Source organism: Heteronotia binoei, chromosome 13 (genome assembly GCF_032191835.1).
Source record: "Heteronotia binoei isolate CCM8104 ecotype False Entrance Well chromosome 13, APGP_CSIRO_Hbin_v1, whole genome shotgun sequence".
NCBI lineage: Eukaryota > Metazoa > Chordata > Lepidosauria > Squamata > Gekkonidae > Heteronotia > Heteronotia binoei.
In genome coordinates, this window is record NC_083235.1 from 19,286,963 (window position 1) to 19,301,878 (window position 14,916).

Consider the following 14,916-nt stretch of genomic DNA (forward strand, 5'->3'; position numbering starts at 1 on the left):
AGATGAGAGCATTTCTGTGTGGGTCTTGAAGGGCCCAAGAACCTCCACAGTCTGAGAAATGACCACCCAATCCTCTTGGGTGAGACGGTTCTCATCCTGAAAGACCCTCGTCTCAGAGACAAGGCATCTAGGGCTGCTCTCTGCTCCACCATGCGCTTCAGCATGGCACAGGTGGAGTTCCAGCGTGTGCTGATGTCAGCGATCAGGCAGTGCCCTGGCATGCCTGTCAGTGTCTGTTTCTCATGCAGCAGATACGAGTCTGTATTGCTGCGTGAGAAGTGACCCGTGATGTGCCGACGCTTCTGGAGCAGAAGCCGGTACTCATGGGTCACGGCTAGATACCGACGATCCTGGCTTTTCGTTTGGCCCAATGCGTCCTTAACCATGAGGTGGAGAAGGTGGACCACGCAAGAAAGGCGTTTTAGGCCCTGACGCTGGACAGCCGCCTCGATGTTGGAGCCACCATCAGTTACCACGAAGCCCGTGGCGATGTCCCTGCCTACCCAGACCTGTAACTGCCGTGAGAGGATGGCTCCGAGTGTTTGCCGTGTGCGGTGCATCGACTGTTTCAGCGTGCAGCAAGGCCCAGCGATAGCACGGCCTGGTGGCCTTGACCCTGCCTGCTGCTACTGCCACTCCCACCCTGCAGCTCACTGGGTTGCCACCAATGCTCAGTCAGGAAGAGATACCCCTCGAATGCATGTTGAGAGCTCCATATATCTGAGGTGAAATGAACAGTCCCCCTGGCAGCATGGGACAAATGCTCCTTCACCACAGATCTGGTTGCCCTGAAAATAGATGGAGATGGAGGCACCTCGTGTGTCTCCGTTTCTTCCCCCTCCACCCCATGCGGCCTCTCCTCTTGGCCATCCCCTGAAGAACTGCTGGTGCCCGAAGGAACTGAAGAAGGGGGCTGGTCCTCCTCAACCAGCTTCTCCTCCAGCTCCTGCATGACACTCTCACCCTACTTGGGGTAATCGTTTTGGACAGAAAACTGTCTCCAAAGCTCATCTCCAAGGAGAGCTGCTCAATGCCAGCACCTAATGGCTGCCCCAGCAGCAGCCTTGACGAAGAGTCCAAGGCTGGCCTTCTTCATCACACTCTGGCCAGAGGTCGGAGTGCTGGAAGGGGGCTGTGGAGTGGCCTTACGCACAGGAGGGGGAGAAAACTGGGTCCTCCCCCTCTCCTCCACCCCTCTAGTCTTCTCCTTGGCCTTGCCCCCAGGGCCCCTCTTCTGCTGCCTGTCACTCATGTCACCCTTGGCCAATCTCACACAACCTGAACTGAGAATGTTTTTTTTTTACAAACCTAACTCACTACACTGTACCTTGAACCGACAGGTGCCCTGACTTCTTTTTAAAGACCCTCCCACCAAAACTTGTTTGGGTTTTTGGTCCCTAACCTGTCCTTCTTTGGGTTGGGGTAGTAGTAGCCCGGCAAAGTTTAGGAGACTAGGTGATCCTGCCTCTACCTGGCTACAGTTTTTAAAAGGCTACCTTGAGATGAAGGCAGTCCTTGTTATATTCTCCTAGTTAAACTTCTCCTAACTTCCTGGGACAAACCGGATTTCCTTGCAAACTAGAAATCAGGTGTCACCTATAACTAGAGAGAAGCTGTGGTTTACCCTATGGAAATCTAAGGATGCACCGGCTTTCAGTGGCTGAAAGCAAGATGCGCTTCAACCCTAGTCTCTTTAAAAGGGAGTCTGATGTGGCCTAGTAGTCACGCTGCCTTTTATGAGAAACCTAAAATCTTTTTAAATTGCCCTATCTGGCCTAGTTGAATTTTGAAAGAAAATAAAGCCCTAAACTGGATTATTTTTAAAAAATTTAAAAAAAAACGCAATCCCTAAAAACACCCTTATTAGTGGGGCAGTGTATTTAGTAGCCCTAGGCAAACCAAAAGCACCCTCAGACTCCAAAAAATAGCTCTATAAAAACACGAAAGTGATCCAGCCCATACGCCAACCCCCTCACACCAACCAGAGGTAATTAAAAAAAAATCAAAATGTGACAGAAAGAAACTTAACTTTTAAACCCCCCCCCCCAAAAAAAACCCCAGAACCAGGAAAAGGGACAATAGGATAGGATGCAAAACCAACAGCAGCAGATCCAAACAAATCCAACCGAGAAAAGGCCAACAAACTCAACTGTTAAAAAACTGAACTTTTACCAATAAAAAACCTCAGGCCAAATCAGTCAACACCCCCCCCCCCCCCCAAAAACAAACAAACAAACCAGAACCAGGAAAAGGGACAGCAGGACAGGATGCAAAACCAACAACAACAGATCCTAACAAATCCAACTGAGAAAAGGCCAACAAACTCAACTGAACTTTTTAACAATAAAAATTAGGCCAAACAGCCCCCCCCCCCCCCAAGAACCAGAAGAGAAAAGGAACAACAGCAGCACAACACAGAAGCAACAAATCAAACACAAAATCCTTTTAAAACAGTAAAAAACTTGAGTTTTAACAATACAGGAACTTAACCAACCCATCCTCCCCAAAAAAACCTTCACCCTAACCCCAAGAAATCCAAGCCACCCAAATCAGGAAAAATAAAAGGACGCTGCACTTTTAAGTCCTCTCACTAAAGTAAGATATAGGCAAATTGGCAATCCCCCACCCCAGGCCCCCACCCCCAGCAGAACCCCCTAACCCCAAATAAGCTACCCACCCACCCAAATCTGGATAAGTAAAGGGACTCTGAGTCTTAAAAAGTCCTTTTACTTTTATCCTAACTAAAATAAAAACAAGAACCCCAAGACTGTCTTACCTTAGATGTCTTCTTCCAGGCAGGTCAGGCAAGGTTTAGAGAGAGCAGCAGCAGCTGAAGCCAAGGGCCAGTGCAGCACAATCTCTCTCACACACCAACACAGCAGCAATGGAATGGAGTCCAGCCAGGCAGACTCCTTAAAAAGGTTCTCTGGCCCTGCACAGAGCAGTTTCAAAAAAATACCACTGCTCTGTGATTGGCCAGAGACCAGTGTTTACTTGGATACCCAAGTAAACAGAAGAACAACAATGTTGCTGATGGCTAGGGGATTAGCTCAGCCATCAGTTACACAACAGTCCTGCAAAGCATGCATTTGCAGTGCATTTTGGAAATGCATGCTTTGGATTGGCTGCTGGGTCTCCTCTCCTCTCCCCCTCCTCCTCCCTCCCTGATCCCAGGGAGGCTATGGGAGAGGCGGGAAAAGGCTTCCAAAGGCAGGAAAGGAGGCAAGCAGCTTTCCTGAGGCTGCAGAAGCTCCTTTCCTGCATTTTACATTGAGTTCCATATACTTCCAAATATTGATTCAGACGTATACGGGGGAGCCGTATATGGCTCCCATATAATGCCTTCTAATTGGATTTGGAAGTATACGGCGCCGTATACTTCCAAATTGGGGTATTCAGCGGTCTATTCGGTTCAGTTGAACCGAATGCACACCCCTAGGTGGGACTTCATGGTGTGTTGACAGTCAGTTTAAAACTGCCAGAGAGCTTAGCAGTGACAATAAATATGCCTCGGGCTGCTGAAGCCGAAAAGCACTCAGATTTCCTTTTCCCAGCAAGCCAGGCAATTCCCCAATCCTGCATGTACCCGGACAGCCATGCAGTATTCTATCCATGGATCAAAAAATGCAGTTCTGCCGCTTAAGAATTTCATTTCCCCCTTAAGACTGTACAGATGCTAAGTCTAGTGCTTAACATTTGCTCCTTAAAACAAAACAGCCACACCTGAAATATTTCTCCAGTTTTGTAATCCTGGGGTAGCCTCTCATAGCTTATGTACAGTGAAGAAAAACAGGATCCGTTAGTGCTGGCGAGCTTACAGATAAGGCTGTACTTCAGTGGATAGTGCTGCCTGCACTGTCCTAAGAAATATAGCCAGTTAGGGGCTGTTGTTTTTTAAAGGAAAAGGGATGGCCTCACCAATTTGTTGGAATGTTGCCTGTTAGCCATAACCCATAGAATCACAGAGTTGGAAGGGACCTCCAGGGTCATCTAGTCCAGCCCCCTGCACAGTGCAGGAAACTCACAAATACTCCCCCCACACACACACATGCCTAGTGACCCCCTGCTCCATGCCCAGAAGATGGCAAAAACCTCCAGAATCCCTTGCCAAACTGGCCTGGAGAAAAATTGCTGTCTGACCCCAAGGTGTCAATCAGCATTTCCCTGGGAGTGTAAGAAAGGGCCACAAGAACTAAGCATTGATGCAACCCTTCCCGCCCGCTTCCTCATGATCTGCCTAATTCACAGAATCAGCAGTGCTGTCAGATGGCCTCTGTTTAAAAACCTCCAAGGAAGGAGAGCCCACCACCTCCCGAGGAAGCCTGTTCCACTGAGGAACCGCTGTATCCATCAGGAAGGCGTTCCTAATGTTTAGCCAGAAACTCTCTTAATTTAATTTCAACCCATGGGTTCTGGTCCAGCAGAAAACAATTCTGCACCATCCTCTGTACGACAGCCCTTCAAGTACTTGAAGATGGTGATCCTATCACCTCTCAATCGTCTCCTCCCCAGGCTAAACATACCCAGGTACTTCAGCCTTTCCTCATAGGTCTTTGATGGTGAGGTGTGGCCTGGTGGCCCCACAGAGTAACACACTCAGGGCTTACTTCTGAAGGTGAGTAGAGGATGTATTGTTGTGTCGTACCCATGCTCATCTGACACGGTTAGTGACATCACAAATAGTTACAGTTAGATTTAAATCCAGTAGAACCTTAGAGACCAACAACATTTTCAGGGTATACACTTTCAGGAGCCAAAGCTCCCTTTCTGGAGATCAAGCCCTATGACGAAAGGCTGAGGGACTTGGGAGTGTTCATTCTGGAGAAGAGAAGGTTGAGGGGGGACATGATTGCTCTCTATACATATTTGGAGGGCTGCCACTTAAAGGTGGGCTGTTATTGTTGGCAGCAGAGGAAAGGACTCATAATAATGGGTTTAAATTAAGGGTGGGAAGGAATTGGTTGGATATTAGGAAACCTTTTTTACAGTAAGAGTTGTTCAGCAGTGGAATCAGCTACCAAGGGAGGTCGTAAGCTTCCCCTTATTTCCCCTAGTGGCTGAATGAACAGATCTGGCCCTCATAACAAACACCCCTGCTCTAGGCTGATCCTGCATTGAGCAGGAGGTTGGACTAGATGGCCTGTATGGCCCCTTCCAACTCTATGATTCTACACTTCTCCGATACAGCGGTGCAGTAACAGGCTTGGCCTAGCAAAATCTTGGAAGGAGCTTGCCTTTGACATTGTTGGAGGGAGAGTTTAAGAATAAATATGATCTGATGGTTCTGAAGGATGGTGAGAGACTGGCTGTGGGTGAAATGTCAGGAAGGTAGTTTCAGGAAGGTGCTAAATGGTTGAATTACAGACTTGTCTGTTGCTTTTGGAGCTTGTGGAGATGCTTATTTTGGGGGAAGTGGTTGTCGTCTTAGACCTTCTTGGAACTGCAGCTTAAACCTTGCTCTCCTTATTTTTCAGGGCGTGTCTATTATTTCAACCACATTACCAATGCCAGCCAGTGGGAACGCCCCACTGGGAACAGCAAGAACGGGCAAGGGGAGCCCACGAAGGTGCGATGCTCACACCTCTTGGTGAAACACAACCAGTCTAGGAGGCCCTCATCGTGGAGGGAGGAGAAGATCACCCGGACCAAGGAGGAGGCCCTGGAGCTCATTAATGGCAAGTAACAGCAGGAGAAAAATGAGAGGTTGTCTCCTTTCCACGTCAGATGCTGTGGTTTTCTTTCACTTCTCTTGCAGAGCCCAGCAGTGTGTAGACAGAAGATTTACTGTCTTACTCCCTTGATTTTGGTATTTCAGTTGCTTAAAGTAACTCTTCCCCCCTTCTGCCCCATAGCAGCGCATAACATTGTGTTACTACATAGGAGAAAATTTAATTCTGAAGAACATCTTAGGGGCTTTCCTTTTCCATGTCGTCCGTGGCTGGCGTTCTCTTCTTCACAGCTGCCTGTTCGTGTTTTTCAGTCCAACCAATCTAAAATCGCCTGCTCTCTCTCCTTGCCAAGTCTCCCCACTGTTCCAAAATCCCTCAAATGTCAAGTTGAGTTAGAGATTATGCAAAATGTGTGCCTATGCATAACTTTTCTTGTTTGCATAATTTGCAGAGATAATTTAGGATTTTGCTATCTGTTGATGTATAATTATTTTGGTCCAGTTTGGTGGGGGAGGGGGTGTAAAACCTAAACCCTGCCCTCCATATAGGCTTTAGGAACAGAGTGTTAGTTAGGCTTCCATTATAATTTTTGTCTGGGGTATAAGCTTTTGTTTATACAAATAGCAGATGAGGCTATAAAACTGGTTATGAGCTGTTTTCAGACTGCAAGGAGGGAACATCACCATTCCTGCTTTTTTGAGTGTCAGGGGGTGTGGCCTGATATGCAAATGAGTTCTCGCTGGGCTTTTTCTACAAAACTGATGATGTCAGGAGTGTGGCCTAATATGTATATGAGTCCTCATTCTACTTTTTTTACAAAAAACCAAAACCCTGCTTTGGATTCATTGGGCTTGCCAAGCTAACATACTGGGGAGGAGACTGACTGAGTCCTCTTTCTCCTGATGCATAATGGCCTCTGAGCAAGAAGTTGTTTGTAGGAAGTTGTCCTCCACACTGCTGTCTGAAGTGGCTCGGGAACAGTTTAACCATCTCATTTGTTGGTTGATTGGAAGAAATTCATAGATAGTGCAAACACCTTAAGTGTTGTTGGGCTTGGCTAGAAAATAAATGGGCAATTCATATTGGAAACTTCTGCCCCATGATATACTATTTTTGGAGCTCCAGGGCAAATTCTCGATTATTTGACCTGTCAGTGAAGCTTAATTTGCTGTAGAAATGTAAGAATTTCTAGAAATTCAGAAGACAAGCTCCCTGGAAAAAAACAAATTTTGAGGGGGGAGAAGAATATATGCAATACTTACTTCCTATCAGACCTAAACTACTTTTATGGATTTCACATAAAACACATAGTTTATAGTTTAACATATAAAATTGTATTAATATAATTTTTTGGAATATAAAAGTATTAAGGTCGTCATTTTCTGTAAGAGAAATGGCAAGCACAGTATTTACTCAAATACAAGATTAGGGTTCCCCCCCTTAGTTATACCTTTTTAAAAAGAGAATTGACTTACGTTCATGTACAATTTACATACAATTTTATTTATTTATGTCATTAACAGTCTGCCTCGCTCACATGGACCCAAGGCAGTTTACACATAGTACTTAGGAGAGGGGCTGTGACTCCGTGGTAGAACATCTGCTTGGCATGAAGTAGGTGCCAGGTCCAGTCCCTGGCATCTGCAGTTAAATGATCTGGCAGTAGGTGGTGTGAAAGACCTTCACCTGAGACCTTGGAGAGCTGCTGTTACTCTGTGTAGACAGTACTTCCTTTGAAGGACTAAGGGTCTGACTCAGTATAACGCAGCTATGTGCGTTCATGTGTGAGTCAGTACAGTCAACAAAATGGGACATTCAGTGATTAATACATTCAGATCTTTGAAGGCTTGGAACCACCAGAAAGAACAGGAGCATAGCAGAAGAATGACACATTAGGCAGTACAGAAATTACATAATAGGATCCTACTTACAATACGCTGTATGCAGCAGTAAAGACCACAAGATCCAGTCATTTATCCAAGTAAGTTTGTCAAGCCATTTTGTGGTGTGTAGCCTCATTACTGGGCAGAAAAGCCCCTCTTGAATAGTTCCGTTTTGCATACTTCTGCTGAAGGCTAGGAGTGCGGCGCCTTTCCTGATCTCTGAGCAGGCCATTCGAAAACTTCTGTCCAACAATAACTTCATCGTATATAACGTTTTTGAAGGGGGCTCAGTTGCCTTACATTCTGGGCCTTTTTAGTTTTGAGTAAATATAGTTCTGTTCAGTACTTGAGAAGGAATCGCAATCTGCTGTATAGCCTATGCCATCATAGAACATACATCTGTAATTTTTGCCATTTCAGAGGCAGAACAAAATAAAAGTTGAAGGTAGAAAACAAATTCCATTTTAAACCAAAGAAACTGTATTATTAGGGCAAAAATTTATAGTCACAATAGGTGGGAGTTGGAACCATCTGCTTATTATGTGTATTAAACAAAACTTTATAATAGTGAAAACACTGAACCGTTCAGGAATGTGTTATCATCAAACATATTATACCATTAATCATTGCCAACATTATTTACATTTGAGCAGAGTAAATTCACAGAAATGAATTATCATTATTTAATGTTATAGACCAGGGGTGGCCAAACTTGCTTAATGTAAGAGCCACATAAAATAATCTTCAGATGTTTGAGAGCTGCAAGACATGAACATCAGATGTTTGAGAGCTTCAAGGAAGGAAGGCAGGCAGGCAAATAGATGGGGGAGGAAGATGAGGAAAGAAAGCAACTTTAACTTTAAATGAATTCTCCAAGCTGCCAGCCAACGGGGTGGTGGGGGCTTCGAGAGCCACACAATATGTGTGAAAGAGCCATATGAGGCTTCCGAGCCACAGTTGGCCACCCCTGTTATCGACTGTTTTCAGTCAAAATTTTCATAGCACACTTTTGAGTAAACCTCCTTATTCCATTTCACTGATTCCAAAAGGGAAAAAAGAAGAGCATTTTGCAAAGTGTCCCAGTTTTTTCACTGGAAGAAATGAGAAAGTCCTCCACTTTTTCATGCTATATCTTTTGAGTGAGAAAAACATTACCTTAAAAAGAATTTCACTCATTCTAAAAGATAGCATTTCATAAATAGTTTTTCTATTGCAAACCCAAAATTTCCAGTTTTTCCTTTGGAAATTTTGAGCAAACCCTGGGACTTTTTCATGTTCTAAATTTGCAGGGAGTGGTGAAAATACTTTATAAAACAAGGGCTTTCTCCTTAAAAAAAGAAAATATTTCATAGACTTTTAAAAAAATAATCCTGCAAATTTCCCAGTTTTTCCATTAAAGCCCTCTAACTTTTTCATGCCATACATTTTGCATGTGAAAAAAAACCTAGCTCCAGGAAGCATTTTGCTCATTCTAAAAGAGAAAATAGATCAAGGGTGTCAAACTCATTTGTTATGAGGGACGGATCTGACATAAATGAGAACCTTGTCAGGCTGGGCCATGTGTGTATCTATTTAAGATTAGGTAGCAGAGATATAAACTTTTTAAAGGACTCACAAACATGGTTAAATATTTGTTTAAAAAAAACTTAAAATACAACATGCTTAAAACATTAGCACTTGTTGGTCTTAAACGTACTTTCTTTGTATTTCTCCCATGGGATCCAGGCAACTGGGCAAAGGAAGTTCTGGCTCTTTCCCTCCCTCCCCAGGGGACCAGGAGGGGGAGGAGCCTCAACCAATGGAGAAAATAGAGGTTTTGCTCTGTAGCTCCTATGTGATTGAGTAAGCCTTGCAAAGCAAGCTGAGATGCAGAAGGAAGCTTCCAGGCCAGCTGCTGCATGTTTGACACCCCTGAAACAGATCATATGTGTTTTTTTAGTGCTTCCCCCAATTCTCCCCCATTCATAGCTGTAGTTCATCCATCCCCCCCCCCCCCCGGTGCCTCAGTGTGATTATTTGTTGTACTGGTGGGGGATGGGGGACTCAGGTGGGTAGATTCAGACTGGGAAACTCCTTGTGATTTGGAGGGCAGGGACCTCAGTAGGGTACAGTGCCATAGGCTCCACCCTCCAAAGCATCCAGTTTCTCCAGGGGAAATGAACTCTGTCGTCTGGAGAGGAGCTCTAATTCTGGGGGATCTCCAGGTCTCTTTTGGAAGTCTATCCCTAGCTGAAGTGAACGTTTTGATTCAGTTGTAGCTCCTCAGCGCTGGGGTATCATCCTACCGCTCAGCCTCTGCTTTGACCTGGATTGCCAGGCTGGCTTATTAGCCTGATCTCATCAGATCTCAGAAGCTAAGCAGAGCCAGCTCTGGGTGGTATTTGAATGGGAGACCACCCAGGAATATCAGGGTCGTGACTGCAATGCAGAGGCAAGCAGCAGCAAACTACTTCTGAAAGTCTCTTGCCTTGAAAACACTGTGGAGTAGCCATTAGTCAGCTGTGACTTGATGGCAAAAAACCCCAACCTCTCTCCTTTTTTCATCTTTAATGGCCCTACTCATATCCTAACACCTGTACAGCATTTGTAGTCCCAGTATTCTTGTACAGAGGTTGAACTATGTTACGCGCAGATTCCTTCTCATTCAGTGAAAGAGTTAGTATATCAGTGTGTGAGGCTGTGTGTGTTGCTGGAATTAAAAAAAAGACACTCCACTTGGAAGCTGAGCTTATTCCTTTGTCACAGACACGGGGGGAAATTACCTTGGACCAGGATTAATCTGACAAACTGCGGTCGGAAGACGACCAATCTCTAAGGAGGTGGCATCTAAAAGTGTTAAATAAGAATTCTCAGGTTTTCCCACAGCGCTTCTCTCTTCTGGATTAGCTGTTGTTCTGGTACAAAGTAGCTCTTAAATGCTGCCCTAGTTATTCTGAAATATCCAAAAATGTTTGGTTTTGGAAGCGCAGCCTTCAGTGGTGATATTCCATATCTGCTGTGACATTCAGACATGAACTGGAAGTGCTTGTCTGTTCTGTTAAACTTTCTACAGCGTTAGAGAGCTATTTAATACTTTATGTTGAGCTGTTCCTCCCACTAAATCTGTGGGTTTAGCATTTGATCAGTCAAAATATTTTAAAAGTATTGACTTTATTAGGCTAACAGATCCATTGTCAACAGACTGGATACTTATATGAAAAATTTGTGATTTTTTGCAATTATAATTTTTATGTATCATTCTTGACTGTAAATTTAGGATTGTAATGAATTATACCTTTTTAACAATGTTTGGTAATATTGTTGAATGAAATACTTCTTCTCTTTGGCTTTTATTCTGGAGCCACAAGTTCAGCATCCTATTAAAATAAATAAAAAATAGAAACAACAACAGCACCAGCTTATGCACTCAAATCAAATAAAGTGTAGCAATGCAGCAACTGTTAAAAAGCACATCAGTTTTTAAAGGATGGTAGTTGCCAAATGATACCATAATGTAATTCAAAATACAAACTGCCTGCTATCCAGGTGGTGGTATTGGCTTCAGAAAATATTTCCCAGTACTTTCCTATGGTCATATAAAAGGCTGAAAACTGATAATATTTCCCTGGTCAGTTGACTGTTGTACCACCTGTACATTGAATTCATGAAGCTTCCATTGTTCTGATCTTGGCTGGTCTGACAATAATTCAGATCCAGCAGTAGAAGATGTTGACAGTCACAGATTTTTCTTCCATTCTCTTCCTTCCAGAGGTGCTTTTTGACCTTGCGAGTATGTGAGTTCATATTCTCAAGAGTTGGGAAATGAAGCAGGCAAAAACCACCTGTTTCTTCTATCACTACAGCTCTGCTGATGGAAGAGGAAGAACGGAGTCAATTCCATCCCCTTTTGTTTCAACATTGCAGTCTCCTAGCCAGTTCCCGAATCCTGGGAATAATAAACTTGGGAATTAGTTCCCGAATCCTGGGAATAATAAACTTGCCCAGAATCAGAAAGGTCTGCTGGAGAGCAGAAAAAGATCAGTGATCCTTTCATGTGCAGATTACTTTATCTGACTCCAAGGCTTTCTGTGTTCAGGGACTCTATATGAAGACTGTTTTAGAAGTATAACCTGAGGCTGACAGGCTGTAGTGCTACAGTGCATAACTGATGCCTTGCGCTGCACTGTTCTGAAATTATTGGCCTCAAATGTTGGACAAATTAGATACCTTGAAAAATTGTGATGCAAACATGGAAGGGTTGGCTAGGGCTGGCACAAGCCAGGAAAATGGAGGTTTGTGGCATCTCACAAACCACAGGTTATGCATCTCTGCAGACTTTCCCATTTCCCGAACCAGTTTGGGTTTGTGGGGTTCATGAAGGAGACATTTTTAAATGCCTTGCGCTGCACTGTTCCCCCTCCCTCCCTGAATTGCGCTGCAGTGGTGGCACACTTCTAAGAACAAAGGGAAGGCAGTGTACCTTCCCTTCACTTGTGGAGGCCAGAGAGGAAGAGGGCATTTTTAAATGCCTCCCCCTCCCTCCCTGAATTGTTCTGCAGCAATGGCATGCTTCCAAGAGTGAAGGAAAGGCACAGTTCTGGAGAGGGGGCACAAACAGAATAAACCGTCGCAAAGACATTGGCGGTTTGTGGGTGGATCATGAACCATGGACTAGCCTGGTTCATGATGAAACCTGCTTTTTATCTTGGTTTGTGCCCAACCCTAGTGCTGGCAATGCTGCTTAGCCAGGATGGGGGAAAGTAATCACCACCACCTTGCCATTCTTTTGATACTTAAGCATTTTTGCTGTCACCTGTTCAAGCAAGGTGCTTATTCCCCAAGTTTTAAGAACATAAGAAGAGCCCTGCTGGATCAGACCAGTAGCTCATTTGGTCCGGCATCCTGTCTCACACAGGGGCCAACCAATTCCTCTGGAAGGGCAACAACAGGGCATATAGAGACTGAGGCCTTTCTCTGGTGCTGCCTCCTGACTCTGGGATTCAGAGGCTTTAGTGTGTCTAAATGTGTAGGTGTCCCTCAGTCACCGTAGCTAGTAGCTGTTGATAGACTTATCCTCCATTCATTTATCTAATCCCCCTTTAAAGCTGTTTATTCCTGTGGCCATCGCAACATTTTCTGGCAGTGAATTCCACATCTTAATCCCTCACTGTGTAAAGAAAAAATGAGTTTACTGGCCTGCCCTGCCCACTTACTTTTGAAAAAGAAGACGATGACATAGGATTTATATTCCGCCCTCCACTCAGAGTCTCAGAGCGGTTCGCAATCTCCTTTACCTTCCTCCCCCACAACAGGCACCCTGTGAGGTGAGTGGGGCTGAGAGAGCTCTCCCAGCAGCTGCCCTTTCAAGGACAATCTCTGCCACAGCTATGGCTGACCCAAGGCCATTCTGGCAGGTGCAAGTGGAGGAGTGGGAAATCAAACCTGGTTCTCCCAGATAAGAGTCCGCACACTTAACCACGACACCAAACTGGCTCTCGAGACAACCAACTTTTATAAAGCTTCTGTTTGTGGAGGTGACTCTTACCTGGTTAGCCCCACTAAGCAGCAAGCAACTTCAGTTATTTTTTTTAAGTTGGAATTTCTATGATTTTCAAGTATTTGTAGAATGTGGACTAATTAGCTCAGGGACAGCATGTGACCACTGTTCTGTTACTGATTCCAGTGTGACTGAAACTCTGAAGGTTAATTCAGATGGGCAGCACTGTCAAGTGGTGCAGGCCTTTCTAGATTATAGTCCCCCTTTTGTCTGTAGGCACAAGGCATTGTAATGTGTGAGTGCTGGGGTCCTAACACTGCCTTATACTATGGTAGCTGTGTGAGTTTGCATAGAACAGCTCAAATTGAATCCAGTAGCAACTTGGAGACCAACAAAGTTTGGGGGAGTGTGAACTTCTGAAGGAATTGTTCTTGACCAGCCAGAACATTCCAGTGTAGTCTCACAGTGTTGGATTAGGACTGGGGAGACCTGGGTTTAAAACTTGACTCAGCCTTACAAAGCACATTGGATGAGCTTTCAGGCCAATTTAGCTCACTTGATTGAATCATATCCAATTCTATCACATTTGTACCAAGGGAGTCTTAAAAGGTCATACCCCTAAAATGTTATTAAGCTCTAAGATTCTACTGGAATCAATTCAAGCTATACTCTGGTGCATCTAGAGAAAGAAATAAAGAAGACGACAACATTGGATTTATATTCCGCCCTCCACCCTGAATCAGAGTCTCAGAGCAGCTCACAATCTCCTTTATCTTCCTCCTCCACAACAAATACCCCGTGAGGTGGATGGGGCTGAGAGAGCTTTCCCAGAAGCTGCCTTTTTAAGGACAGCTCTGAGATAGCTGTGGCTGACACAAAGCCATTCCAGCAGCTGCAGGTGGAGAAGTGGGGAATCAAACCCAGTTCTCCGAGATAAGAGTCTGTGCACTTAACCACTACACCAAACTGGTGAAGGGTGGGCAGTGGAAATCCTGGTTGAGCCATCATACAAAGGCCTCAGGAAGAGGTTGGGCCACGTACAGCAGCCGTGGATCCTTGGCACAGCCCCCATACAAGTAGAAGTTCAGGTTTTAAAGAACTTTCTCCTAACACATCTGCTGGTTGCAGCCTTGGTCAGGCTTCTAGTGGTTGTTCTGTCATCGGCCAGCCATTCTGCTGCAGCTGTTTTGGTTTTTATCTGCCGTATTTATCTCCTGCCATTTGGACTTCCACAAGGCAGCTTATGATAAAGCCAAGAATGCCAACTTTTAACTGAAACTCTGCTACGCTGGCAGGTTCTGTGCTTTTAAAGGATTGCTCCCAAACCCTCACCATTTCACATTGCCAGGTGAGAGGCCAGGGGCCAATGGCATAGTGTTCACTGATAATCGGTGTACATGCAGTGTTTTAGTTCAGGAGCACCACAAAGACCAGCAAGATTTCCAGGACAGCTTCAAGAGGGGATTGGATGAACATATGGAACAGAGGTCCATCAGTGGCTCTTAGAAACAGGGTATAGATTGAATGCTCTGTCTGGGGCAGTGATGCTCTGTATTCTGGGTGCTTGTAAGGCAACAGTGGCAGGAGGACGTCTGGAATTCTGGCCCTGCTGGTGGACCTCCTAATGGCCACTGAGTTTTGGCTGCTGTGTAAAACAGAACATTGGGCTGGATGGGACAATGGCCTGATCTAACATGGCTTCTCTTATGTTCTGAAACTTTCACACTGGAAGTCTTGTTGGTCTTTTAAGGTGCTGCTGGGCTGGCATCTTGCTCTTCTACTGAAGACCAACATGGTTGCCTGCCTGAAACTGTCCTTATATGTAGAAGGCTAAGAAGCTGAAACTCTGAGAAAACATGTCTCCTTGCCATGCTAGGATGGGGTCCCC

At 44.9% G+C, this 14,916-nt stretch overlaps 1 protein-coding gene across 5 annotated transcripts in view; it reads left to right on the forward strand.

Annotated features, from left to right (window-relative positions):
• Positions 1-14,916, forward strand: part of PIN1 (peptidylprolyl cis/trans isomerase, NIMA-interacting 1) — an 86,632-nt gene that overhangs the window by 18,482 nt on the left and 53,234 nt on the right. For all 5 annotated transcript variants that reach the window (XR_009556153.1, XR_009556151.1, XR_009556152.1 and 2 more), the window contains exon 2: positions 5,475-5,675. Coding sequence is in view for 2 of the 5 variants with exons in the window: in XM_060253539.1 (XP_060109522.1) it covers positions 5,475-5,675 (201 nt within the window). In the remaining 3 variants the exon portion in view is untranslated. The remainder of the gene's footprint in view (positions 1-5,474; positions 5,676-14,916) is intronic.